This window comes from Phacochoerus africanus, chromosome 2 (genome assembly GCF_016906955.1).
Source record: "Phacochoerus africanus isolate WHEZ1 chromosome 2, ROS_Pafr_v1, whole genome shotgun sequence".
Classification (NCBI taxonomy): Eukaryota; Metazoa; Chordata; class Mammalia; order Artiodactyla; family Suidae; genus Phacochoerus; species Phacochoerus africanus.
In genome coordinates this window covers 81,844,975-81,872,096 of record NC_062545.1, presented here as the reverse complement: position 1 = coordinate 81,872,096, position 27,122 = coordinate 81,844,975, and the positions used below count along the sequence as shown (strand labels likewise).

At 40.8% G+C, this 27,122-nt stretch overlaps 1 protein-coding gene across 1 annotated transcript; it reads left to right on the top strand.

The window, feature by feature from the left end:
* The first annotated feature begins 20,927 nt into the window (after nucleotides 1–20,927).
* TSPYL1 (TSPY like 1) lies at nucleotides 20,928–25,535 on the top strand. Its single transcript, XM_047763063.1, has one exon. The coding sequence runs from the start codon at nucleotides 21,170–21,172 to the stop codon at nucleotides 22,343–22,345; it is 1,176 nt and encodes a 391-aa protein (XP_047619019.1). The 5' UTR covers nucleotides 20,928–21,169; the 3' UTR covers nucleotides 22,346–25,535.
* The last annotated feature ends 1,587 nt before the right edge of the window (nucleotides 25,536–27,122 follow it).

Here is a 27,122-nt window from a genome sequence, read left to right as displayed (position 1 = left end):
TTTGCCATTTCTTGGGCCGCTCCCGCGGCATATGGAGCTTCCCAAGCTAGGGGTCTAATAGGAGCTGTAGCTGCCAGCCTACGCCAGAGCCACAGCAACGCAGGATCCGAGCCGAGTCTGCAACCTACACCACAGTTCATGGCAATGCCGGATCGTTAACCCACTGAGCAAGGGCAGGGATCGAACCTGCAACCTCATGGTTCCTAGTCGGATTCGTTAACCACTGCACCACGACACGAACTCCGACAATTATATTTCTTACTCTGGTGCCTAAACTTTTTTAAAGTGACCACTAGTCCAGGTTTTAATGGGACTAACTAGTTTAACAATGAATTTCCCAGGCCAGGAAAACCCCTTGGGCAAACTAGGCTGGTAAATCACCATGTCCAGACCCTTAACCCAAAGCCCAATGACCACAGTTTAGCAAGAATTTATTAAGGGACTGATGCTCACAGATCACAACTAAATTCCAGAGAACTGCATTGTGGTGGTAGACAGTGCCTTAGGAGACAAAGATTGCCGAGAAAGTCTCTACCTCTTCCTCGAAGTTACCTTTTCCCTGGTTTGACCAAAAAAAAGAAAAAAGAAAAAAAAATGCTGAAAATTGTCCAGATAATTTGCTCTAAGATGATTCATAGCAGCATCTTGAAAGTAGATAGGAGAACACACTTGAGGTAGAAATGCAGTTTTGTCAACTTGAAGTGTGTGGAGCAAATCAAATAATCCTAAAAGTATTATCTATTATAGTTTCCATTAAATAATTATTTAGAATTTACTAAAGTTAGTGTCTTAATCCAAGTTCCCCCAGTAGCTTACCTTGGGGGAACAAGTAGTTTATTTAGAGGGTGATCCCATGAGGCTCTAGTGAGGGACTAGGGAAAGAGGACGGAAGGAAGGAAACCAACATAGGTGTGATGAAGAGCAGGTTATTGCTGAAAGTAGCTAGGACTGGTTCCCACTAAGACCTTTGAGAAATGGTATAGAATATGCATCAGAGTTGCTCTCTACCACAAAGGCAAGGAAGCTGGGATGTTGATCCTCCAGTTCTCTAGCCTGGCAGTAGGAAGTCCTCAGCATTCACTGAAACAGTACATGCCCCGGGGATATGGACAGAGCACCAACAGTTCTGCTATAAGTGACCTATACACATAACATCCTGAGTCTTACCACTCCTCATAATTTCTAGTGACAACCCTAGCACAAGGCAAGGTCAACTCTCCCTTGAACCACCACAACGGCTTCCCCATTGGCTTCTTCATCTCCACTCCTAATTTGTACAAAACGCCCACCAAAAAGCCCAAATGATTTTTCCAAAGCATAAATCCAGTTATGTCATCCTTACTCTACCAACAACTCAGAGGTTCTCTTTACCTCTGAACAGACCAGCTCCCTTACAGTCTTCAAATCCTTACATGATCTGATGACCTCTTCTCTTTGACCTCAGCACCTCAGTAAAGTTTGTTCTTTACTCAGCCACCTGCTCTTCTTTTTGTTGATTAGACTTGTCTGGATCTTTGCTCTTTTGTTCCTTCTGTTAATAATGTTCTTCCCAGTGGATCATCTTCTCACCATTTGGGTCTAACCCTAACATCACCTCCACACAAAGGCCTCCTCTTACTACCTTAGCCCTAACCACTCTTTTAACTGACTTTCTTTAGAGCATTTATCAGTCCCCTCCCAATTATGTCAATTATAATGTTCATGTTTTCATATTTATTGTCTCTCTGCACACCAGAAGTAAACTCCTAATAGTCAGGGATTTGACATGCCTTACTTAAAGCTATATTCCCAGTACCTAGAATGGTTCCTAGCACATACTAGGGATTTCAGAAATATTTCTTTCCTGAAAAAATGTTTCCAAGATTGATGAGGCTGAATGAAAGGGCTTATCTGTCTTACATATTGTAAACATAACTGCAATATACCTTGCTCAGTGTTGGTTTACAACAATCATGAAGAGATAGTTTGGGGAGTTCCCGTCGTGGCGCAGTGGTTAGCAAATCCGACTAGGAACCATGAGGTTGCGGGTTCGGTCCCTGCCCTTGCTCAGTGGGTTAAGGATTCAGCGTTGCCGTGAGCTGTGGTGCTGTGAGCTGTGGTGTAGGTTGCAGACGCAGCTCGGATCCCACGTTGCTGTGGCTCTGGCGTAGGCTGGCAGCTACAGCTCCGATTAGACCCCTAGCCTGGGAACCTCCATGTGCCGTGGGAGCGGCCCAAGAAATAGCAAACAAACAAACAAACAAACAAACAAAAAGAGCTAGTTTGCTAAGAAAAAGCAAAACTGATGGGATTATGGAGATTTTTTCATCAGTAGAGTCCCAATTAAGAGAGTTCTACTTCTGAAAAGGTTTCCAATGATAATGTTTTAGCTATTTTTAGAAGGAAAATTAAATGACAACTTCCAATTTTCTTTTTCCCCTTAAGTAAATCCATTTGTAGCTTAGAGTTAAAATTACTCTATTCCAGTGGTTTAGTCATGTGTTGAAAAATAACTGAAACTAATGGTATCAAAAAGCATACCAATTTCTAGGAGGTAAATTATTGCTTTCTGAAAACCTAAACAGCTTTTCTTGTTTAAATATTTAAATTAAGGTGGTTATATTTTATTTTCCATGTGATGTTTCCTGCCTTCCCTTTCTACATACTACCTAATTTAGTTGTTGAATCACATCTCATATAAAGACCCTGAAATTTAAAAAGGTTTTGGGTGAAGTCAGCAAATTTTAAATAGGGGAAAATAAATGCATGCTGTCAGAGTTCAATAGGACGCTGATGGCAGAACACAGTTTTCCATCATGAGCCTCAAATACAGCTCAACCCACATTCCAGCCTCCCTCCCTCCCCCTTCTTCCCCTGCTCATGCCACCAAGACTTTGTCTATACTTGCCTATCTCCCGTCCTCTCCTCTAACGCTTTTCTTTGTCCTTCAATTCCCCAACTCAAACTCCAACCCCCCCAAACACCCTCTAAACGTTTTTTGTGTGCTCAGTGCTCAGATTATATTTGATAAAATATTCCCCTTTTCAAATTACACTACCGTGTAATGTCCTCCATCCCACTGGATAATCTCTCAGGTAGGAACAGTGTCTTTATCCTGGAATCCTGCACACTTAAACCTGCTTACTGGGAAGTGCTAAGTAGCTCGTATGCTATTCATTTCAACATACCTCAGGGTTCGGAGAGGGTATGTTCTGCATATACAATTTTATTCTGCCTTGGTAATTTTTAAAAAATCTTTTTAGGGCTGCAGCCACAGCATAGAGAGGTTTCCAGGCTAGGCGGAATCAGAACTACAGCTGGCGGCCTATGCCACAACCACAGCAATGCGGGACCTGAGCTGCATCTGCGACCTACACCACAGTTCACAGCAACACTGGCTTCTTAATCCACTGAGTGAGGCCAGGGATTGAACCCAGGTTCTCATGATACTCGTCAGGTTTGTTACTGCTGAGCCACAACAGGAACTCCCTAGTACTGGTAATTGTTAATAAAGATGGGGTGGGTGGTACTCATTATGCGCCTCTTTTCCTTATGTCCTTCCTCTGGCCTCAAGATGGAGCCAGAGTCTAGCGAAGAGACTAGACTGAGCTTCCGACATGTTCAACTACCTCCAGCCCCCTGAGGAAGGTGTCAGCTTGCAGGTCTTTTCATTGCCATCTTCTTTCCTCCATTTACTTCTCCCAACTAGTCTCTAGTCCTCAAGGGCTCTTGTACCCTACAGCTCTTCAAGTCCCCTGTTTAGGGCTTTCCTCTTCCTTGCCACTTCTATTGATACATGTAGACCTCAAAGTTCAGTCTAAGAAGGTGAGTTTATAGGTTAAGTTACTCAAACTGATGTATGAATATAGGAGTCTTTCTATTTTAAAAGGACTCGGTTTATATCCAATGAAATTCAAATAAACTGTTTTTAACTTAGAAGCTAGCTGTGTTTTTTGCTAATCCCAGCACCCTGCTTCCAAGCCTTCCATATAAAGTAACTTTTTATTAAAAAATACATATTTATTAATAATAAATATTCACAATTACTAACTTGCATATTATGGTAGTTTATTCTATGCCATTTGACGGCACTGCCCAGATTAAACATTATTTCTTTTTTTTTGTCTTTTTTTCTATTTTTTTGCTATTTCTTTGGGCAGCTCTCTCGGCATATGGAGGTTCCCAGGCTAGGGGTCGAATCGGAGCTGTAGCCACCGGCCTACGCCAGAGCCACAGCAACGCAGGATCCGAGCCGCGTCTGCAACCTACACCACAGCTCACGGCAACGCCGGATCGTTAACCCACTGAGCAAGGGCAGGGACCGAACCCGCAACCTCATGGTTCCTAGTCGGATTCGTTAACCACTGCGCCACGATGGGAACTCCTAAACATTATTTCTTAGGTGTGTCTGTGAAGGGTGTTTCTGAAAGAGATTAGCACTTGAATCAATGAACTCAGTCAAACAGACTGCCCTCCCTAATGTGTGTGGACACTGTTCAGTCCTTGGAGGGTCTGAATAGAACAAAGGGAGGAATTTGCTCTTTTTTTCCTGCCTCTTCCTTGATCTGGGACATCTCATCTTCTCCTGCCCTTGGACTTGGATTTATACCATCTGCTCCTTTGGTCCTCAAGGCTTTGGACTCAGACTGAAGTACACCACTGGCTTTCCTGGGTCTCCAGCTTGCAAATGGCAGGTTATGGGACTTCTCAGCCTTTATAATCATATGAGCCAATTCCTCAAAATAAATATATCCATATTTACCTCCCGGTGTTTCTGTTTCTCTGGAGAACATTGACTAATATGGACATAGTTTTAAAGATATACAGTACTCTAAATAAAAAAATGCTTCTGGGGTTCTCAGGTTGTGGCTCAGCGGTAATGAACCTGAATAGTATCCATGAGGACATGGGTTTAATAGTATCCATGAGGACATGGCCCCACTCAGGGGGTTAAGGATCTGGAATTGCCGGGAGTTGTGGTGTAGGTCGCAGACGTGGTTTGGATCTCTCATTGCTGTGCCTGTGGGATAGGAATTTATATATGCCATGACTGCAGCCCTTTAAAAAAAATGCCAATGAGATTGGGCTGTATAGCACTGGGAATTATATCTAGTCACTTATGATGAGCATGATGGAGGATAATATGAGAAAAAGAATGTATATATGTATGTGACTGGGTCACTTTGCTGTACAGTAGAAAATTGACACAACACTGTAAACCAGCTATAATGTAAAAAATAAAAATCATTTAAAATAAAAATGCTACCAAATAAATCACCAAGGTCACTTCTAGCTCATTGGTTAAAGCAATCAAGGCTCCATAATACAGAGGTTTACCTCAATAAATTAAGTTTCTGACTGAGTTCCAGCTGTTCTAAATTACTCATTAACCTTTTATTGGCCCCATCTTCCAAATTTAAACAAACAAACAAAAAAATCCTTTATTTACCTTGAACTCAATATCACATTTTGAGCAACTGTTTTTGCTTCAACCTTTAAATATCAGTCCAAAAAGTTACCATAGCAAATATGTTAGTTTATGTTGTTTTCTTCTTTTGAATGAATACTAAACTGCATTTGATTATATAAAGTTACATTATTTTATTTCTTTATGAGAGGCTTTTCTTTAATGTTGTTTGAAAGTTATTTTAAATTAAAAGTGTGAATGTGGAGTCCCCGTTATGGCGCAGCAGAAACGAATCTGACTAGGAACCATGAGGTTTTGGGTTCGATTCCTGGCCTCACTCAGTGGGTTAAGGATCCGGCGTTGCCATGAGCTGTGGTGTAGGCTGCAGATGTGACTTGGATCCCACTTTGCTTTGGCTGTAGTGTATGCTGGCAGCTGCAGCTCTGATTAGATCCCTAGCCTGGGAAACCTCCATATGCCACAGGTGCAGCCCTCAAAAAGACAAAAGACAAAAAAAAAAGTGTGAATGTCATTCTAATGTCACCATCCCTCTTTAAAATTATGGGAAGCAAGAAGTTAAAGATCACTGTCCTTTTCTCATCCCCATTTCCCTGGGGACCACCACTGTTGGCAGCTGAGTACACATCCTTTCCAAATACTTTCCACATTTATATAGATATATAGGTGTCAAATTATACTATTCTTAAAAATAGAATTATGATATATTTATTGATCTACAATGGGTTTTATTATATCTTTCTAATGTAATTTGGATACTTTTCCAAGTCACTACTTTTGATCCATTCTTTCATTTTTGGCCATACCTGCAGCACGTGGAAATTCCTGGGCCAGGGACTGAACCCATGCCACAGTAGCTATCCAAGCCACTGCAGTGACAACACCGGATCCTTAACTTGCTGCACCCCACTGGGAACTCTCATTTCATTCTTTTTAAAAGGTTATGTAATTTTCAGTGATTTTAACATGCCATAATTTATCCAATGTTTCTTCTACTGACTTTCAGTTTGTATCCATGGGGGGGGAGGTGGCTGATGCAATGGACTGAATGTTTGTGTTCCCCAAAATTAATATGTTTAAGTCCTAACCCCCAAAGTTGATGGTATTAGGAGGGGGGTCTCTGGAGGGTAATTAGGTCATGAGGGTGAGATCTCATGAAAAGGATTCATCTCTTATAAAAGGGCCTCCAGAGAGCTCCTGCCTTCCTTCTATCATATGAGGATACAATGAGAAGTTGGTAGTCTGCAAGTGGGGCTCAACCATGCTAGCTCCCTGATCTCAGACTTTCAGCACCTAGAACTGTACAAAATAAATCTCTGTTGTTTCCAAGCCACCTAGCATATGATACTTTGCTAGAGAAGCCTAAATGTTTAAGATATCTGGTCTATCCTTACTTCAGTAAAGATACATGATCAGGACTTCCCTTAATTCTACTCTTCCTTACAAACTTTCTTCCTTCAACCCAACCTCTCCCTGAATCAACCTAGTCTTTCTCCTTGTATGAACTGACAATTATAAAAAGAACTGGCCTCATGTGCTAGCTATGCTTTCTTCAGTTCTCATTCATGCCTCAACCCTGTAACCATCCTGCCATCCACTCTTCTGAATCTGTTCTCACTGAACACACCCATGCCCACACAGCTGCCCCGTTCAGAAATTTTCTTCCCAGGCTTCACCTTACTCAATATGGCTGCATCCTCTTTTTTTTTTTTTTGCCTTTTCTAGGGCTGCTCCCTTGGCATATGGAGGTTCCCAGGCTAGGGGTCTAATTGGAGCTATAGCCACCATCCTACACCAGAGCCACAGCAACGCTGGGATCCGAGCCGCACCTGTGACCTATACCACAGCTCACGGCAATGCCGGATCCTTAACCCACTGAGCAAGGCCAGGGATCAAACCTGCAACCTCATGGTTCCTAGTCAGATTTGTTAACCACTGTGCCATGACAGGAACTCCCATGGCTGCATCCTCTTAATCCTGGTTTCCTGAAGTTGAGTCCTCTCTTGCCTTCAGTGACAAGACTCTCTTCTGGCTCTGCTCCTACCTCAAATAGCTACTTCTCAATTTTCTCTGCTTGTCCCACCTTACCTGTCTCTCTCTTGCCTTTATTCCAGAGTTCTATTATTGGCTTTCCTTTCTTCTCCTTTTATATCCCTTTCTGGTGTTCTCATCCTCTCTGATAGTTTCAACTATCACCTAGATACCAAGGACTTTCAAATCTACCTGTAGGCCCCATTCTTCTCCTGACCTACAAATGCCCAAGTCTATTTTCCAGTATCTCCAATGAGCAGCCTCAGATTAACAACAACAAAACTCTCCTTTGTCTATAGGTGAACTCAAAATCTCTCCCCTCTGGTCAAAACCCAGTACTCTGCCTCATAACTTATATTTCCACGCATTCCTGTGGTCCAAACTAAAACAAATCAATTTTCCTCAACTCCTTACCCACCTTCATATCTAGTTTTTTTTTGGGGGGGGGGGGGTTTGACTGCACACATGGCATATTGAAGTTCTCTGATCTAGCTTTTTAATCTTTTTATTACTTCTCTAAAGTCGTCTGTCCTGTTACTACCATATTTATAAAGATATATTCATCAATCCTTGCCAGAATAATTACAACACTTCACAGCTGATCTCCCAGCCTTTAATTATATGACCTTCAAGCCATTTTCTATATGACAATTAAGTTATTATCTGTTATAACGTATGTTAGGCCCCTGTTTAAAATCCTCAAATATTCTCTAATAGTCACAGGATTTAAAAATGCATATATAGGGAGGTCCCGTTGTGACCCAGCAGTAAGGAACCTGACTAGTATCCATGAGGATGTGGGTTTGATCCCTGGCCTCCCTCAGTGAGTTAAGGATCTGGCGTTGCTATGAGCTATGGTGTAGGTCACAGAGGTGGCTTGGATCTGGCATTGCTGTGGCTGTGGTGGAGGCTGGTAGCTGTAGCTCCAATCTGACTGCTAGCCTGGGAACTTCCATAGGCAGTGGGTGCTGCCCCCCAAAAACAAACAAACAAACAAAAAACCCTGTATAATTATATACAATACACTACATCCATGTAACAATGCATAGTACACATAAACACACACACAAGGTATATAAAAGGTTCCTAGTCATTAGACTCCACTTTACTGAACAATAACCCACACTAATTGCCTTCTCTTTCAGCCATTTCTCAAGCTGCCTGGGCTCCTACTTGAGCCCAGGTCTTTGTCCAGGGTATTTCATTAGCCTGAAATTCTCCCTCTTTTCCTCTTCTTGTTATAATACAATTTTTCTATTAGAACTCATCTCAAAACAGTCTTCTCTTGGAGTTCCCATTGTGGCTCACCCAGGTTAACAAGCTGATAGTGGAATTCCTGTTATGTCTTGGTGGGCTAAGAATGCAACTGGTATCCATGAGGTTGCAAGTTCAATCCCTGGCCTCGCTCAGTGGGTTAAAGATCCAGCGTTGCCACAAGCTGTGGTGTAGGTCGTAGCTGCTACTCAGATCTGGCGTTGCTGTGGGCATGATGTAGGCTGGCAGCTACAGCTCTGATTTGACCCTCAGCCCAGGAACTTCCATATGCCTCATGTGCAGCCCTAAAAAAAAGAAGAAAAAAAAGAACACGACATAGGGTCTATGTAGACGCAGGTTCAATCTCTGCCCTCACTTAGTGGGTTAAGGATCCAGCATTGCCACAAATGTGGCATACGTCGAAGATGTGGCTCAGATCGCACATTGCTGTGGCTGTGGCAAAGGCCTGCAGTTGCAGCTCAGATGAGACCACTAGCCCAGGATCTTTGAAATGTCACAGTTATGGCCCTAAAAAGAAAAACAAAACAAACCAACCAAAAAAACCACACCAAAAACTATCTCCTCTGTGAATTCTTACCCAGCTCTCTTGTCAATAACAGGAATAAAAACTTCCTGTTCTGAGCATCCACAGCCCTCTGTTCACATCTAACTTGTTGCACTGGCCACCTGGTATTATATTATTTGTTTCTCTTCTTCACAATATCATAGATACCTAATGAACAAAGTTCAAATCGTTCAGGTCTTTGTAACCCATCACACAGCTCTGTGTCTTGCATGTGGGCAACACCAACAAAAGGTTTTGAGTTCACAGTTTGAAAAAACCAAATAGAGTGGTGGGGTCTCCAGTTTGTGCCTCCTGTCAATCTCCTGTGCTCCAAGGGCACTGAAGAGCACAACGGTGGCTGGAAAACTTAGAAAATTTAGACTGAGTGATCTGTTTACTTTTTTGTATTAGTCACACAACTCTAGGATCAGTAGTTTCACTGAGGATTAACCTGGGAAACTTTCTCTCTTTGGGAGAGAAGAAAGCAGTTAAGATAATCCTGTTCATTTTCTGGACTCAGGGAAATGTTTCCAATAATAACAGATTACGTATGAATAGATGAAATGCTAAGTGGGAAGGATGCATATTGCCTCCCTCTTCTCAGGATGAATCAGAATTATTTCCGAATTAGCCTTCATGTATTTCCCTTTTTGGTTGCCCAGAGACATACGGAGCTCCAAGGCCAGGGACCAGTTCCGAGCCATAATTGTGACCTACGCTGCAGCTGGCAATGTTGGATCCTTAACCCGGCGTGCCAGGCTGGGGATCAAACCTGTATCCCAGTGCTCCAGAGATGCTACCAATCCCGTTGTGCCACAGCAGGAATTCTGACTTTCACTATTTCCTGATAACAAACCTATATTTTCAAATTTTCCTCCTGAGCACAGAACAATAAAAACTAATGAAATATTTATTGGCTAGAGCTCTTTTATCCTTGAGTTCATTCATCAGCAATTGAACTCTTTGAACCCCAAGTCTGAGAATCTGGAAATGCTGTTAAGTTAGAAATATCAGCAGTAGCAGAAACTACCGTTTCTTAAATCTGTCCCACATATAATAAATGATTCCGTTGAGGGCATTTATCTCCTAAAAGCATATGCTCTGTTTAGATAAATACAGTATAGCACACTTTTCATGCTGTTTAAGCTAGATTTCAATGAGGAATCATTCACTCACTGCAGTCAACACTGCAGGGGGATTGTCTGGGTCCAAGGCACTCAAAAGATAAAACCTGGAAAAAGCAGTTATCAGGAAAGAGGAAGCAGTCCTTGAGTTCTCTGGCTACTGTCAAAGATTTCAAAAAATCAGAAAAGCAACATGGCATAGTAGAAAGAGCTCTGAAATAATCAAACTGGGTTTATATACTTACTAGCTATGTAACTTTAGGCAAGTTGCTTGACTTGTTTGAGATTTCCTAATCTTTCCAGTAAGATGAATTCTATCTATGTCATACAGGAGCTGAGATAATTTCTGCTAACGATCAAATGAATGAGTGACGGTCTCTTTCCAAATCAACCTTTCACATTTTTAAACCAGATGTGTGTAGAATGGCTTGATTACAAACCAAAGGAAGTTGTAATATCGTCTTAGTGCCAAAGAATTCATGAGGCAGAGTTCTTAGCTAACAGATGACGTGTTGTGAAAATCAAATTATCAAGCTATATACCACAATATGAACTTTTCGTTTCAGTTTTATATGAAAAATAGAAAATGACTTTGATGAAACCTTAAAACAAGAGGGCTGAGGGAGTTCCCATAGTGGCTCAGTGGAAACAAATCTGACTAGAAACCATGGGGATGCAGGTTTGATCCCTGGCCTTGCTCAGTGGGTTAAGGATCTGGCTTTGCCGTGAGCTGTGGTATAGTTCACAGACGTGGCTCAGATTGCTGTGGCTGTGGTGTATGCCAGTAGCTGTAGCTCCAATTTGACCCCTGGCTTGGGAACCTCCATATGCTGCGGGTACAGCCCCCCAAAAAAGACAAAAAATAAAAATCCCTAAGAGGGCTGTATAAAGTTCCCTGGTGGCTTAGCAGGTAAAGGATCTAGCGTTGTCCCTGCTGTGGCTCAGGTCACTGTGGCACCGGTTTGGTCCCTGGCCCAGGACTTCTGCATGCTATGGATGCAGACAAAAATAAAATAAAATAAAAAACCATAAGAGGGCTGTACCAGGCACATGAAAAGATGCTAAACATCACTAAGCATTAGGGAAATGCAAATTAAAACCACAATGAGATATCACCTCATCTGTCAGAATGGCTATTATCAACAAGAACACAAGTAACAGATGTTGGCAAGGATGTGGAGAAAGGGAGCCCTTGGCACACTGTTGGTGGGAATGTAAATTGCTGCAGCAGCTGTGGAAAACACAGAACTACCATATGACCCAGCAATTCCACTCCTGGGTATATATTCAAAAAAAATTAAAACACTAATTTGAAAAGATACATGCATTCCAACGTTCATAGCAGCTTTGTTTACAATTGCCAAGATATAGAAGCAACTTAAACATCCATCAGTAGATGAATGGCTAAAGAAGACATGATATATATATATATATTGTGTGTGTATGTATGTATGTATATACGTATATATATAGCGTGTGTATGTGTATAGTGCACATATATATATAGTGTAATATTACTGAGCCAAAGAAAAAAAATAAAATTTTGCTATTTGCAACAACATGAATAGATTTGGAGGGTATCAATTTAATGAAATAAGTCACACAGAGGAAGACAAATAATGTACATCATCACTTATACGTGGAATCTAAAAAACACAACAGCAGTTCTCCTGTGGTGCAGTGGGTTAAGGATCCAGCATTGTCACTGCAGTGGCTCGAGTTCAATCCCTGGCCCAGGAACTTCCACATGCCATGACTGCAGCCAAAAAAATAAAAAATTAAAAACATAAAAAGTACAACAAACTAGTGAATATAACAAAAAGAAACAGACTCGTAGAGAAAAGAAATTAGTGATTAACAGTGGAGAGGGGGAAGAGGGGAGGGGCAAAAAGGGGGATGAGGTTTAACAGGTATAAACTATTACATATAAAATAAGCAACAAGGATATATTGTACAACATAGGGAATATAGCCTATTTTATAATAACTAAAAATGGAGCATAACCTTTAAATATTCTGAATCATTATACTGTACACCTATAATTTCTATAATATTGTCCATCAACTATACTTCAATAAAAATGTTAAAAAACCAAACAAACAAAAAATGAGAGATCAGATCCAGCTTGTGATTTACTCCTGGTGCCCCACCCGGGGAAGGTGGAGCGTGGAATCCCAGGAAGCCCCCAGCTTGCTGTGAATGGCAGTGGCCGAGACAGTCTGGGCTGACAACGTGCAGCAGGGCCTTATCATGGGCAGTCTGATCCTTGAAGTCAACAGTGACACACTGACTTAATACACAACGCATGGCTACCAGGCAGCTTAAACAGGCACAGCCAGGAGCTCATGGACTAAAATATAGAGCCACAAAAGAGGCAGATAAAGCAAACATGCCCAGACAAATAAACACAGCTGGAAGGCTAAAACACACTCAACATAAGCAACTCTGAATGTTTACTGAGAACACCCAATGACAAGGTTTAAAAAATACTTTTTAATTCATTTTCCAACAGAACAGAAAACCTCTGAGAAGAATGGACAATGTATTTATTTTTGACAGTCTAGTTGTTCTAATCAGCTTCTTAGACCTTAGGAATGTACTGAAAAAAAATTACTGATTTTTTTTTTTAAGTTATATATGGGCTCTGGACTTTTCATGAACAGCCACAACACAAATTTATAAGAAAAATGTTTAAAAACTGTATCTAGAAAATGCAAAGAAATACTTTGCTTTGTATGAAATGTTTTAACCTTAGGAGTTTGAGATATTTTCCAACATAAAAGTCATGTCATTAAATTAATGGCCTGTCAATTTTTAGTACTGTACCAAAGAAATCACTATGATTTATAGCAACTTAAAAAAAAAAAAATCGGGGAGCTCCCGTCGTGGCGCAGTGGTTAACGAATCCGACTAGGAACCATGAGGTTGCAGGTTCGGTCCCTGCCCTTGCTCAGTGGGTTAAGGATCCGGCGTTGCCGTGAGCTGTGGTGTAGGTTGCAGACGCGGCTCGGATCCCGTGTTGCTGTGGCTCTGGCGTAGGCCAGTGGCTACATCTCCGATTCGACCCCTAGCCTGGGAACCTCCATATGCCGCGGGAGCGGCCCAAGAAATAGCAAAAAGACAAAATAATAATAATAATAAATAAATAAAATCTATGTAATTATGTTCATTAACTGTTTCACACACATTGTCTTTAAAATTTTTCACTTTATAAAAATACATTAGGATTTTATTCACTAAGTACACATTTTACTAGTTATTTAAATGGCTCATGTAATTACAAAGAATTTTCAACTGACTTTCTGAATTTCATTCATTGAACTTCGTTCCTCTCTGAAGGGTATTGGCTCACTTTCCGCTAATTATTTAAATTATTTTATCTTTATCTTTTTTTTTTTTTTTTGTATTTTCTAGGGCCGAACCCTTGGCATATGGAGATTCCCTGGCTAGGGGTCTTCAACCTACACAGCTCATGGCAATGCTGGATCCTTAACCCACTGAGCAAGGGCAGGGATCGAACCTGCAACCTCATGGTTCCTAGTTGGATTCGTTAACCACTGAGCCACGACGGGAACTCCTATTTAAATTATTTTAAATCTATAAGTTTTATAGTGAAGGAGTTGGATTACATAATATTTGGATTATCTTTTTGATATTAAGTGAACCAAGAAATAAGTACTTCTGGTGAGAATACTTATTCCCAAAACAAACACACACAACTTTTGCTCAAAAAACATTAACTGAAAGCATGAATTTTAATAATTTTTTTCTTAAGACCCTTTTAAGGCATAGGGCTGCTATCGCTGTGGTATATTTCAGTTCTAGTAAGCCTCTTTTTTTCAACTACCTGGAGACACTGTATGTCTGGAACAGCGCTGTCCAATAGCACTTTCTGCCACAATGGAATGTTACACGCTGTCCAACAGAATAGCCACTAGTCAGATATTGCTACTGAGCACTTAAAATGTGATGTGACTTATGAACTCAGTTTTTAATTTTAATTAATTTAAATTTAAATATCTACATGTGGGTATTGACACTATACTGGACAGTGCAGGTCCAGAATGTATGTTGAAACGCAGCTGACAAGTATGATGACTACGGCCTCATGTCCCACCTCCTTCTCACGCTATTCAACTCTTACCTGTAGTTGGATACAAATCAAATCTTGTTTCCTCCATGAAGCTTTCACTGACCACCCTAATCCATGTGGATGTCTTTCTTTTTCAAATTCCTAAACACTTAAACCTGTTTAATAAAGGAATTTAGTGCTTGATTATTATACTATGGAAAACAGTTTAACTTTTAAGTACATAAGTTTTAATATGAAACAATACAAATAACAGGATCAGCTTCTATTCATAGAAAGCTTATGTTACATATTTTACACATATCTTATTTCATCTTTTTAACAGGTCTCGAAAACACGTATTATAATCTCTATTTTACCTATGAGGAAATTGAGACTCAGAAAGATAAAGGGACTAATGAAGGTCAAACAGCTAGTGAGTGGCAGAGCTGGAACTTGAAAACAGGTCCATGATTCCACCCTACACAGAGTAGGGACCTTGTCAGAGTAGGCAGGGTCATCATATGAAATACTCTGGCCTAATTTGATTATGAGAAGCCCTCATACCACACATAAGCCTGTGTGAGAAAACTATTTTGTAACAATCACAGCTTACAGGGAATGAAAGATTATGATCCAATTTAAATTACAGGAGTATTTCATTTACAGTGACAGACCATTCCCAAGTTCTTCCATCATAGTCTAGATATACCACTTTCTTAAAGACGAGTTGCTCCCTCTAGTGAAAATGATGGGAATACCATACTCCCAAGTATTCAACACAACAGAGAGAATCTCAGCAGAAGTAGTACCCTTCTAAGGGCTCTCCCCTAAAGGCATGCAGGAAAGTTCTGGATATTACAAAGAACAGAGGTTGTTACTGGCTTTCCTTAAGTGGGGCCAGGGTTGAAAGATATCATCCAGGAAGTCTTCATCAACAAAACATTGCTCTAGTTCTGTGAGGGATAGCCGACTTATATTTATTTACCTGAGCCTAGAATTTAGCATCATTTTACATATAAAAACAAAATATGGGAGTTCCCGCTACGGTGCAGCAGGTTAAGGATCCAGCATTGTCTCTACAGTGGTGCAGGTTTGATTCCCCAGGCAGGTGCAGTGGGTTAAGGTTTCAGAAAAAAAAAAAAAAATACATGCTTACACTGTTTTACTATGCAATGGATTTTCTAGGAAGGAACCTACTACAGTATTTCATCTAATGTAAAACATAGTATTATTTAAATATCACCAAGAATGAAAGACAGAAAAGAGGATAGAAAAACACTGCCAATTAATATGACAATGCATTCTTATACATAATTTTAATTTTATCTCTATTTAAAGGGCTCCTTTAGATATAGTTAGACATAACTCAAATATCACACTTGGGCACATATAAAGGGGGAAAAGCAGAATAAATTAAGATATTCTATGGAGTTCCCGTCGTGGCGCAGTGGTTAACGAATCCGACAAGGAACCATGAGGTTGCGGGTTTTATCCCTGCCCTTGCTCAGTGGGTTAAGGATCCGGCGTTGCCGTGAGCTGTGGTGTAGGTTGCAGACGCGGCTCGAATCCCGCGTTGCTGTGGCTCTGGCGTAGGCTGGTGGCTACAGCTCCGATTCGACCCCTAGCCTGGGAACCTCCATATGCCGCGGGAGTGGCCCAAGAAATAGCAACAACAACAACAACAGCAACAACAAAAAAGACAAAAGACAAAAGACAAAAAAAAAAGATATTCTAAAACTTCTTCACATTCAGAAAATTTTCCGAAATTGTTTTTGACCCAGTGTTGTCAACATCCATGTTTTTTATTTTTATTTTTTAACATCCATGTTTTTTAAAACAAAATCTTTCTCTTTACTTCTCAAGTATTTTGATGATGCTGTATTTCTTATAAAAGTGCTCAACTCCTGTATCTAGGTTTTCTTCAAAACCACTGATACCAATTATGTATGTTTTGATGTTAGCACTTTTTTGAGCCTTCCAAAGATATTGATGGAAAGTTTTCAGACAACAACCAGTGGTTTTAACATCCTTCAGATGGTCTTCAAAAAGTTTATCTAGAAATGAAATTGCTAACTATAACCAGGTTTGCACACACTCAGGCAAGGACAAGAACAATGACCATTACTGACACCCGGCTGACATACCCTGATTTCAGAAATGTGAAAAACCTATTTTTTACAATGAAAGAAATACAGAGCTGGGGCAAGCAAGGAAAACTTTTCCAGAACTTAATCAAGATGTGGTCACCATTTTGGAAAATCTCCTCACCAAGGCTAATTCTACCCTTGGTATATCCCAGCCAAAGTGAAACCTACCTGTATTAGTCTCCAGCCATGGTGATTACAGTAATAGGTGTAACTTTCTAACTACTTTGCCATTTCTTATCGCTTAGGCATGTTAATGCCTTTACACATTGAAACAGACACTCTTAAATTACTTTTATATCTTTTTAATATCAGAATCATTATATTTATGTTTTTCTATTTATATGTGTAGGTGGATTGTATTATCTACGAATTTCTTCTCAAGAAAGTAAACACTGATTAAGAAAATACGTGCTATTGGAGTTCCCGTTGTAGCTCAGTGGGTTATAAACCTGACTAGCATCCATGAGGATGTGGGCTCTATCCCTGGCCTCGCTCAGTGGGTCAAGGATTCTATGTTGCTGCAAGCTGTGACAGAGGTCTTGGATGCAGCTCGGATTCCATGTTGCTGTGGCGTAGACTGGCATCTGCAGCTCAGACTCAACCCCTAGCCTGGGAACTTCCATATGCTGCAGGTGTGGTCCTAAAAGACCAAAAAGAGAGAAAGTAGAAAGAAAAGAAAAAGAAAGAAAGAAAGAAAGAAAGAAAGAAAGAAAGAAAGAAAGAAAGAAAGAAAGAAAGAAAGAAAGAAAGAAAGAAAGAAAGAAAGGAAATATCTGTTATAAAAGGTGACATCAGGTCTAATAGGATTTACAAAATACTGAATTTAGGGATCATGAGTAACTGCTGTTACTTTAAACAGAAATCAACTTCTTGGACACCTGCCTAATACATATTAATATGTCTATGGATAGGCAAATAGGGAAGAAGGTATAAAACTGCATATTGATTTAACACTTAAGAGGATAGTTTTATGCTTTTATGAAGTGACTTTGCATTTTGTTCAAAAAGCATGATCTCTTGAGTCAAACTACCTGGATTCAAATCATGAGTCTATCATTTTGTATCTCATTTAGAGTGACTTAGTCTCTCTTTGCCTCATTTCCCTAGTGAGTAAATTGAAGGTCCTAACAACATTAGCGCATAAAGTTCTTACAAGAACTAAAGGTACACTGGGATGGTGATTACAACAGCAACTGATACATTAGAAGCAGTAAATGCATGAAAGCTTCATTAATTACAAACATAAAATATATCTTTCTGCAAAACAAAAATGTCTGAACTTCTGCTAAAATCTTTGCCACCTGAGAAATCTTTCTCGAAGAATCATCGATTTGGAATTCCCGTTGTGGTGCAGTGGAAACAAATCCGACTAATATCCATAAGGATGTGGGTTCAATTCCTGGCCTCGCTCAGTGGGTTAAGGATCTGGCATTGCGGTGAGCTGCGGTGTAGGCTGCAGACATGGCTTAGATCCCATGTTGCTGTGGCTGTGGTTTAGGCCAGCAGCTGTAACTCTGATTCTATCCCTAGTCTGGGAGCCTCCACATGCCATGGGTATGGCCCTATAAAGACAATAATGATAATTATATATATAGATGTATAATTGAGTCACTTTGCTGTAAGCAGAAATTAACACAACATTGTAAATCAATTCAAAAAATTTTTAAAAAGACATAAAGTGGGCCTTGTGGAAAATCCCATCATTCATTCCTGTCTATAAAAAAGTAATTGCAGCCATGCATTACAGTAGCTATATACATTTCTTGCAGAGAGAAATGAAGTAAGGCTTGAAATCATTACCTTGGCTGGCTCAGAAAGGAGAGAAGAACTGGAGACGCAGTGCTGGTAGTCTGAGGCTTTGCTATGTAAACTCTCCTAAATATGACAGTCCTTCCAGTGTTTGTCAGTTACCACACAAATGTAAATTATTTATAAAACAAAACTGCTTTCCCTGTAGTTTATCTATGCTTTCTGAGGCTTTGATAAATACATACAAATTCATTCTGACGTGGACTTCGTTACTGCACACAGTAGAGCAGTGCTCTGGTTTGCTGGTGGCAGATGGGGAGGAGAGCAGGATGACAAGCGGAGTGCCCCTTACTTCTGCAAGAGCCCAGCTGCAGGCAGAAGAAATGTACTCTGTGCATCTGTTCCTTTATTTAACATTCTAATCATCTAGGCAACACAGTACACATCGGTTTACTAGGTACTAGGTAGACAGTGGTAAACAAAACCATGACCCTGGCCTCCTAGAGTTCACAGTCTTCTCAAACATATTTTATCACAGGTTTTGGTTTGACTTTGTCTTTCTGTGTGTTGCCTGAGTATATTTCTGGACTTGATAGCCAAAAAGAGAGCCTAAATATGACACATCACAGTTGCTGAGCAGGACCTCAGAGGAAGCAATGGCAAGGCTGAAGGGGCTGCTGCCAGGAAAAACCTGAGCCACACAAAGATGCAACCAAACCTCAACTCAGGGAGTTCCCATCATGGCTCAGTGATAACGAACCCAACTAGTATCCACGGATGTGGGTTCCATCCCTGGCCTTGATCAGTGGGCTAAGGATTTGGCATTGCTGTGAGCTGTGGTGTAGATCATAGATGTAGCTCAGATCCCGTGTTGCTGTGGCTGTGGTGTAGACAGGCAGCTGTAGCTCTGATTCTACCCATAGCCTGGGAACTTCCATATGCTGTGGGTATAGCCCTAAAAAGCAAAAAAAAAAAAAAAAAAAAAACCCCAAAAATAAAAACCCTCAATCCAAACTACCATAAACAGTTTAAAACTAACCAAATTGATTATCTTCCAGTTTTGGAGGTTAGATAAAACCAAGGTGTTGACAGAGCTGCATTCCTTTGGAGGCTCTATGGGAAACTATTTCCTTACCTTTCCAGCTTCTAGAGGCCTCCTTTATTTCTTGGATCCTTGTTCCTTCATCAATCTTCAAATCTCATCCTCTTTTTCTCTCCTCACTTCTTGCACTGGTTGTCACATTTCACACTGACACTGATATGCTTTCTTCTTATAATGATCATTGTAATTACGCAGGGGCCACCTGAAAAATCCAAGATAATCTTCCAATCTCCTGTTCCTTAACCTAGTCATATCTGCAAAGTCTACACCCCCCTTTTTTAGCTGCAGTGTGCAGCAGCTTGATGTGGGATCTCAGTTCCCAGAAAAGGGACTGAACTCAAGCCAAAGTGCCAAATCCTAACCACTAAACCACCCAGGAATTCCCATAAAGTCCCTTTTTCCAGGTAGGATAATACATTCATAGATTCTAAAGGTTTAGACATGGACATCTTGGGCAGCCTACTATACAGGGCAAAGCAAATAGAACAAAAAACACTTGACTTGGTTGCACCTTGAATCAACTTACTGAAACTTGTTATTCTGCAGTTTATTTTATACTTATGACCTTTCTGTTTACCAATTTTAATTGTCCTTTAGTCATAAAAAATGATGGAGGTTGGACACTCTATGGGCATTTCTTTGAGGCCTTGGAATCCTCTAACACCCATTTTCCTCACAAGTAACAAACTAAAGAAACCAAAGGCACTGATATCCCTCTTAAAGAAACTCTATGAAATAATTGCATGAATATATACTTTATCAGAGCCAACCTTTCCTATCTCTTTGCAGAACTAAATTCGTTAAGTGATTAATAGTTTAGGGGTCTGGAAATTGCTTTTCTATTTATTCCAGTGAGGAGCCATGGAGCAAGATTTAGCAAAACGATCCTGACTTAATTCTTGCAGAAATTATGTAGGACAAACCCTTCTTTGATGCAGATTATAAAGTTAGGACTAGCAAGGAATAATCTGCATCACTTTCGTGGTAAAAAAGTCGCTCAGGAGCTTTTTCTCCCAGTGATATTAGAGGCCAGAATTAATGTTTTCATGTCACTTCTACCTGAGAAAAGGGAAACAATTAACTATTCATCTTAGTTAAAAAATAATGAGAAGATTTTGCTACCGGCCATAATGGAGTAACAGGGGATAGATTTACCTTCTTGCCTAGAAAATACTGAAAACCAGAAAAACATGTTTTCAGACGACAGCAGGCAATGTAGCCCTGGGGACCCCTACCATTCACTACCCTAGTATACAAGCTAGAGGTAGTTTACAGATGCATCGCAGGGAAGGTCCTCATTGCTTCTCTGAGTCCAAGGTGCAATTATTTACCTAGGTCAAATTACCAGTTCACCTGATTTAAAAACATGGGACTAAAGCTAAGCAAACACACCTGCACAGCAGGATACCAAACAAGCTACAGCAGGAACGAATTCTCACGTCACGGTGAGATCCACGGCCCTGACGTCATCCTCACGGAGACGCTCGCGAGACTAGAGAGTGGGCGGCACCAACGGCTGGTTGTCGCCGAATGCAGCTTCTGTGAGGAAAACAGACTTTAAGCTACCGTTGGTCTGGTTGTTGGGGACGAGCGGCTCGGAGGGAGTCGAGGAGACCCCTCGCTCCCCAACCCACAGACTTACTACCCCTGCCCGTGCCCCCGGAGACCCGGACCCTTCCCACTGCCCGAAGTTCCGTGAGGAAACCGAGGCGTCACAGGTGATGGCGGAGACGGGCGAGGAGAGCTTGGCGCCCGTCACGCAGCCACAGCTCCAGCTTCCAGAGGAGCGGGGCGCACCCCAGGCTGCTCCCCCAGATCCGAGCTGTGCCCGTGCTACCCAGCCCCGAGACGGTGAGGACTGCGGAGCAGGGCAGGAGCAAGCTCCGCCCCCCGCGGAGGGCTTGGAAACCGCGTCCAAGGCCCTGGCAACGGGCGGCAGCCTGGGAAATGGCGGTCGCCGGGGAGAGCTGCACGGTCCTGGGGGGAAGAAAGCCATGGAAGCAGGAGGCGCGGAGAAGTTGGGGTCCGAGGCGATGGCAGAGGCGAAGGCTGAGGACGTGAAGACCGAAGAGGGCCCCGCCTCCTCAGTCCCAGTGCTGGAGGAGGTGGCGGGGAAGGAAGGAGCCCAGGCGGTGGAGGCAATGGACCAGCAGATGGAGGTGGAGGAACAGCCAGTGGGTGAAGAAATAGAAATGGTGGAGAATAGGGTGGTGGTAGAGGAGGAGAGGGCGCGAGCCGGTTACCGGCCCCTTCGTCTGGATCTCCGCATGAACCCGCTGGAGGCCATCCAGCTGGAACTGGACACTGTGAACGCTCAGGCTGACCGGGCTTTTCAGCAACTAGAGCATAAGTTCGGGCGAATGCGTCGACACTACCTGGAGCGGAGAAACTACATTATTCAGAACATCCCGGGCTTCTGGGTCACTGCCTTTCGGAACCACCCCCAGCTGGCCCCCATGATTAGGGGCCAGGATGCAGAGATGTTACGATACATAACCAACTTGGAGGTGAAGGAGCTCAGACACCCTCGAACAGGCTGCAAGTTCAAGTTCTTCTTTAGAAGAAACCCCTACTTTCGAAACAAGCTGATCGTCAAGGAATATGAGGTCAGAGCCTCTGGCCGAGTGGTGTCTCTCTCCACTCCAATCATATGGCGCCGGGGTCATGAACCTCAGTCCTTCATTCGCAGGAACCAAGAGGTGGTCTGCAATTTCTTCACCTGGTTTTCAGACCACAGCCTTCCAGAGTCTGACAGAATTGCTGAGATCATTAAAGAGGACCTGTGGCCAAATCCACTGCAGTACTACCTGCTGCGTGAAGGAGTCCGCAGAGTCAGACGTCGCCCAATAAGGGAGCCAGTGGAGATCCCTAGGCCTTTTGGATTCCAGTCTGGTTAAACTTTGCCTTTGGGAATGCTCCTGCACAGCGTCCCCTTTTGCGTCTTGCTGGACCTGTGCTTGGGCAACAGAAATGGGTATGCCTTCCACTTTTTTTTCCCCTCTGACAATTCTGCAGCCTTTTTCTTCTGAACAGTCTTTTCTTTCAACCTCAAGATTGAGACCATCATGGCCATCTTTCTCCACTTCCACATGGCCTTGATGCAGTTTTGCATTGATATCACATTCTGCGTGGACATGATTTACACCACTCATAAGCCAAGCAAGTGAAGCTGTAAAATGCACTGTCTTTATCCGCACTGTTTGGACCCTGTTTGTTCCTCCAGCTTCCAATCTGGCTTTTACACCTGGAATTCTAGCTTTGGGTAGGAGCCTGTTCTACCCACTTTGCTTTGCAGTACAGGCATATGTATAGCCTGTGGACAGTTGCTGAGCATTAGTGACATCAACTGAGAACAGCAGTGGGCCTCTTGGCTTGTGTGATTTATGTGACTCCATTGCTCTTGCACCTCTGGCCACCTATTGCTTCTTGCTACTGGCTCTGCCCTGGGCTGCCACGTACTGGATGAACCTCTTCTGGACCATTGTCAACCCCTCTCTCATCTCTGGTAAACAATCTCCAGAACTGATGATGAACCCAGGTTTATTGCCAGCACACAAAAGACCCTTCCATTCTTCTCCCCAAAAGACCTCTATTCCTCACCTCCTCTCTTCCCTTTATTCCCATTATCCAGGACCCTACTGTTGTTGGGCAAGGGGTTGTGATGACAAGCTAGACCTGTCCTTATGGCAGAAGTAAGGGTGGTATCTGTTCAAAGTACCAGGCATTCTCAGCCCCAACTAGTGAATTCACACAAAACCTAGGTACCTCTTTGTGCCTCCTTTTTCATCCAGAACATGATTAAGTGCCAGGATAGCAGTACACTTTATCCATGCTCTTCTGTCTCTTAAAAGAAGTGATAGCTCATAAAAATCTGTAAAATGAAGTATTTTAGTTTAATTTGGTTCTTTCCATTATTTCGAGGAACAGGTTGTCTGTAGTATAGACTGCCAGAACTCTCCTTTCCCTCTGCTCTCTTCCCTGTCCTCCACCCCTTTTAACAACACCTAGAATATTTAAAGGTAGACAGATGGAGTGAAAGTGATATCTAGGTCATAATGGATAGAAGAACTAAGGAGACTGTGATGGGTACCAAAGGAGGGAAAACCAAAGAACACAAGTAAAAATGAGCCAGGTAAAAAATTGGGCCAAAAATTAAGACTGACTGACTGAGAGCCATCAAGGGAATTTTGTCACTGGTATTGGGAGGAGAAATCTTTTTCTCAGGATTAACATGGGAGAATTGAAGGGCCCGAATGTTAAATTGCGTAGAGAAGAGTTCTTTAAACAAACACAAAATAACTTTGGGTACTCTCCTCTCTTGTTTTCATTTGACTTAATTTATAAGGAAGATTAATAATTTGTCTCTTATTTCACTTGTGTATGGTAAAATCCTGCTATTTTCCCTGATTTCTGCTGAGAAAATTGAGCTATATAGGCTTCCTTTTGCTTTCAGTTGGAAACATTTGGAAAAATAACAGTCTTATTTTCCTGTACAGTATAGAGACTTTAACTGAATATGCCTAATGATTTTCAACTTATTTCTGTTAAAAAGTGTATCCTTAGAAATATAATTTGAAAAACTTGTCGTATTTTTAGGACTTTGGAAACTGTTGTCATGGAAAAATAACTCACTAAAAATGTGTGGCTTAATTGTCTTACCTGATACTTTGCCCTGTTAGCAACTTAGTAATTGATGTGTCCCTTTTCCTAAATAGTCTAAATACTTGTGAGATGGCTCTGTCAAGTTGAAAGTACATCGTTGGTATATTTGTCTTTCCTTATATGCATGATGGTAAAATAAAAAGCATGTTACTCTACTAGATTTCTTATTCCTCACCCTGCGCATAAAAATTATTCTAGGTGACAGCAGATTGTGCAATTATTAAAGTTCTTAAATGGATGTAGTAGGTGTTATCCCAAAGGTAAGAAAATGAGGAACACTGCTACTGTACCCTCCGAGGTGGGGAGGGTTATTGCTGCTGTTGTTTTGCTTTAAAGTGTTGACAACTGCAACTGATTACACATAATGTCACTCCCCTCCACTTTCCCCCCAAATAAACAGCTCATGCAGCATCATCCTCCCCCCTTTACTTCCTTAAAGGCTCCATTTTTATTTCTATAAATCATATTCTCAGGTCATTTAGGCTCTTTTTTTAATTCACTTTGTGCATTTAATAAGCAAACAGTTCTTATACGTGATAAACTTTTCTATCTTCATACTTTCTCAATGGTAGAAACTTGTTTTCTTCAAACCTCACCATCTTCTTTCTGTGTCAGATCCTTTAAGGCCTGTCATAGATAACTTTTCTGCCTTACAGTTTTCCTGTTCTTAGGGAAGATGAAATATTTCTTTATGTACTTGGTAGGGACCTCTGATCTAGAAAATAACATACAATAATTCATTATGGTGAATTTCTCAGATATTAAGACATTTCATCAGGCCCTGGGAAGATAAGGACCAGAAGTCCATTCCCTTTGTTGTTAAAAAATTGGAGAAAAAGACACAGTGATACAGTAAAATAAAATACAGAGAGAAACTCTCACATGTTTTTCACTCTCCCTTTCTTTCTAGTTTGAAAGCTTTGTGAAAGCAGAGATGGGATGTCTTTTACTTTTCTTTAGTGCACTTAGCATAATGTTTTGCAGATGGTTGTCACCAGATATTTATTGAATGATGAGTAATTCAAATGGAAAGATAACCTAGTACCCAGAAAAGGCTTTTGATGGGATAATGAAAAGTTTTCAAGGCCATTTGTAAAACTGATGTCAAGAAACTAGCAAAGCCTCTCAAAAGAAAATTTCTTGTTTAAATAATTAGAAAAAATCGAAACACTAACATTTAACCTTTCACTTGCTATTTTAACAGGGTATTATTACTTTGGATTCACTTTTATGTGCTTTGTTTTTGTACATTTTAAGATGACTATTACACTGGAGATAGAAAGGGCTTAGACTATAGCCATGTTCTAATACAGTAGGTACTTGCCACCAATGGCTATTGAGCACTTGAAATGTGGTTTGTACAAACAGCTCTGCATACTTCAAAGATTTAGTATGGAAAAATAAAGTATCTCAGTTTTTTACATGCATGTTGAAGTATTTTTGATATTTGGGGTTAAATAAATTAATTTCCCTATTTATCCATTGTTTAATATGGCTGCTGATAAATTTTAAATTACGTAAGACATTGTAGTTCTAGACTTCTTGATGAATACCTCAAAGCATATAAAATATCCATAAAAATTAAACCTTATTGCTTTCTCCCCATGAAATTTTTTGTGACTTGAGGAAAAGGCTTATCTAGCAAAAATTCAGGGTATGTAAAGTATAGCTAGAAGCCAATGGGTAAAAGATAAAACTGAAATGTCTTTAATCAATTTGTTCTTTTTTTTTTTAAGGTTTTTTATTATAGTTGATTTACAATGTTCTCTCAATTTCTGCTATACAGCAGAGTGACCCAGTCATACATATATAAATATATATATATATATACATTCTTTTTCTCTCATTACATGTTCCATCACAGTGACTAGATATAATTCCCTGTGCTGTACAGCAGGAGCTAGTTGCTTATCCTCTCCAAATGCAATATTTAGCATCTACAAACCCCAAACTCCCAGCCCATCCCACTCCCTCCACCAGTTTGTTCTTGAGTGCCTAAGATATTCCCAGTACTTTGTGAAACATACTGTGTAAAACTATGATTTGGGGTGTAAGTAGAGTAGATCTGGGTGCCAAGTTTGCATTGATAGTTATATTGGTTATTTAAAGTAGTCCCAAAGAACATTTAGGACCTATATCATCCTATTTTTCTAGAATAAAATATTCTGTATTTTTTTCTTTATGCATGTACCTGAAGCTCAGAAAATAACTTCAATCATTAAACACATCATTTTGTATATGTTACATGGGCTTCAAATTTTAAGAGTTGCCCAGAAACAGAAAAAAAAGAACTAAATTCAGAATTGAACCAAGTCAGTTCAATGCTCACTACTTGAAGCATATTTTATCATTTTATTCTTTAATATTTATATTTTTATGTTCTCTGTACCTTCCTGTAAAGCATATTTATTTTTTGAAAATTAATGTAATCTAAATTGTAGGAATTTAGGAAAAAATATCATTTGTAGTAATTATTATTTTATATTGGCTCTACGAGGGATTATATGGGATAGTGAAGTAAAGGTTGTCCTTGCCCTTGAGCTATCTTGTTGAGGGGGTACCATTCTTTGGATGTTTCCCTTTCAGCAAATTCACATACTCAAAACTAGTCATGTGCATAAGAAACTCAGTGAATTAATGTGGCCAGGAGATGTCAGAGATGATGAGGACCATACCCTCAGAGCCCACTTCCTTTCCCTCAATGCTACTGTCTAATTGAAGTCGTAGACTATATAGAAGTGACACACACACTCTATCCATTCATCAGTATGAGAAATGATTCACTTGTGAACAGTACTTTCTCCATGTTTGTTTGAAGTGAATTGTTTGAGCTTTGAAGGGTCACCTTGATCTGTTTCCTCTGACCCCAGAGGTTCTCAATACCTACAGAATTTCCACAGGGCTACAGTAGGAAAACTGAATGTCTATTTTTTGACTTCACTTTTTCAGGATTTGCAATTACTGTAATTTTCTTGAGAACAGGCCATGAGTGATGTTCTATTAAAAACATAA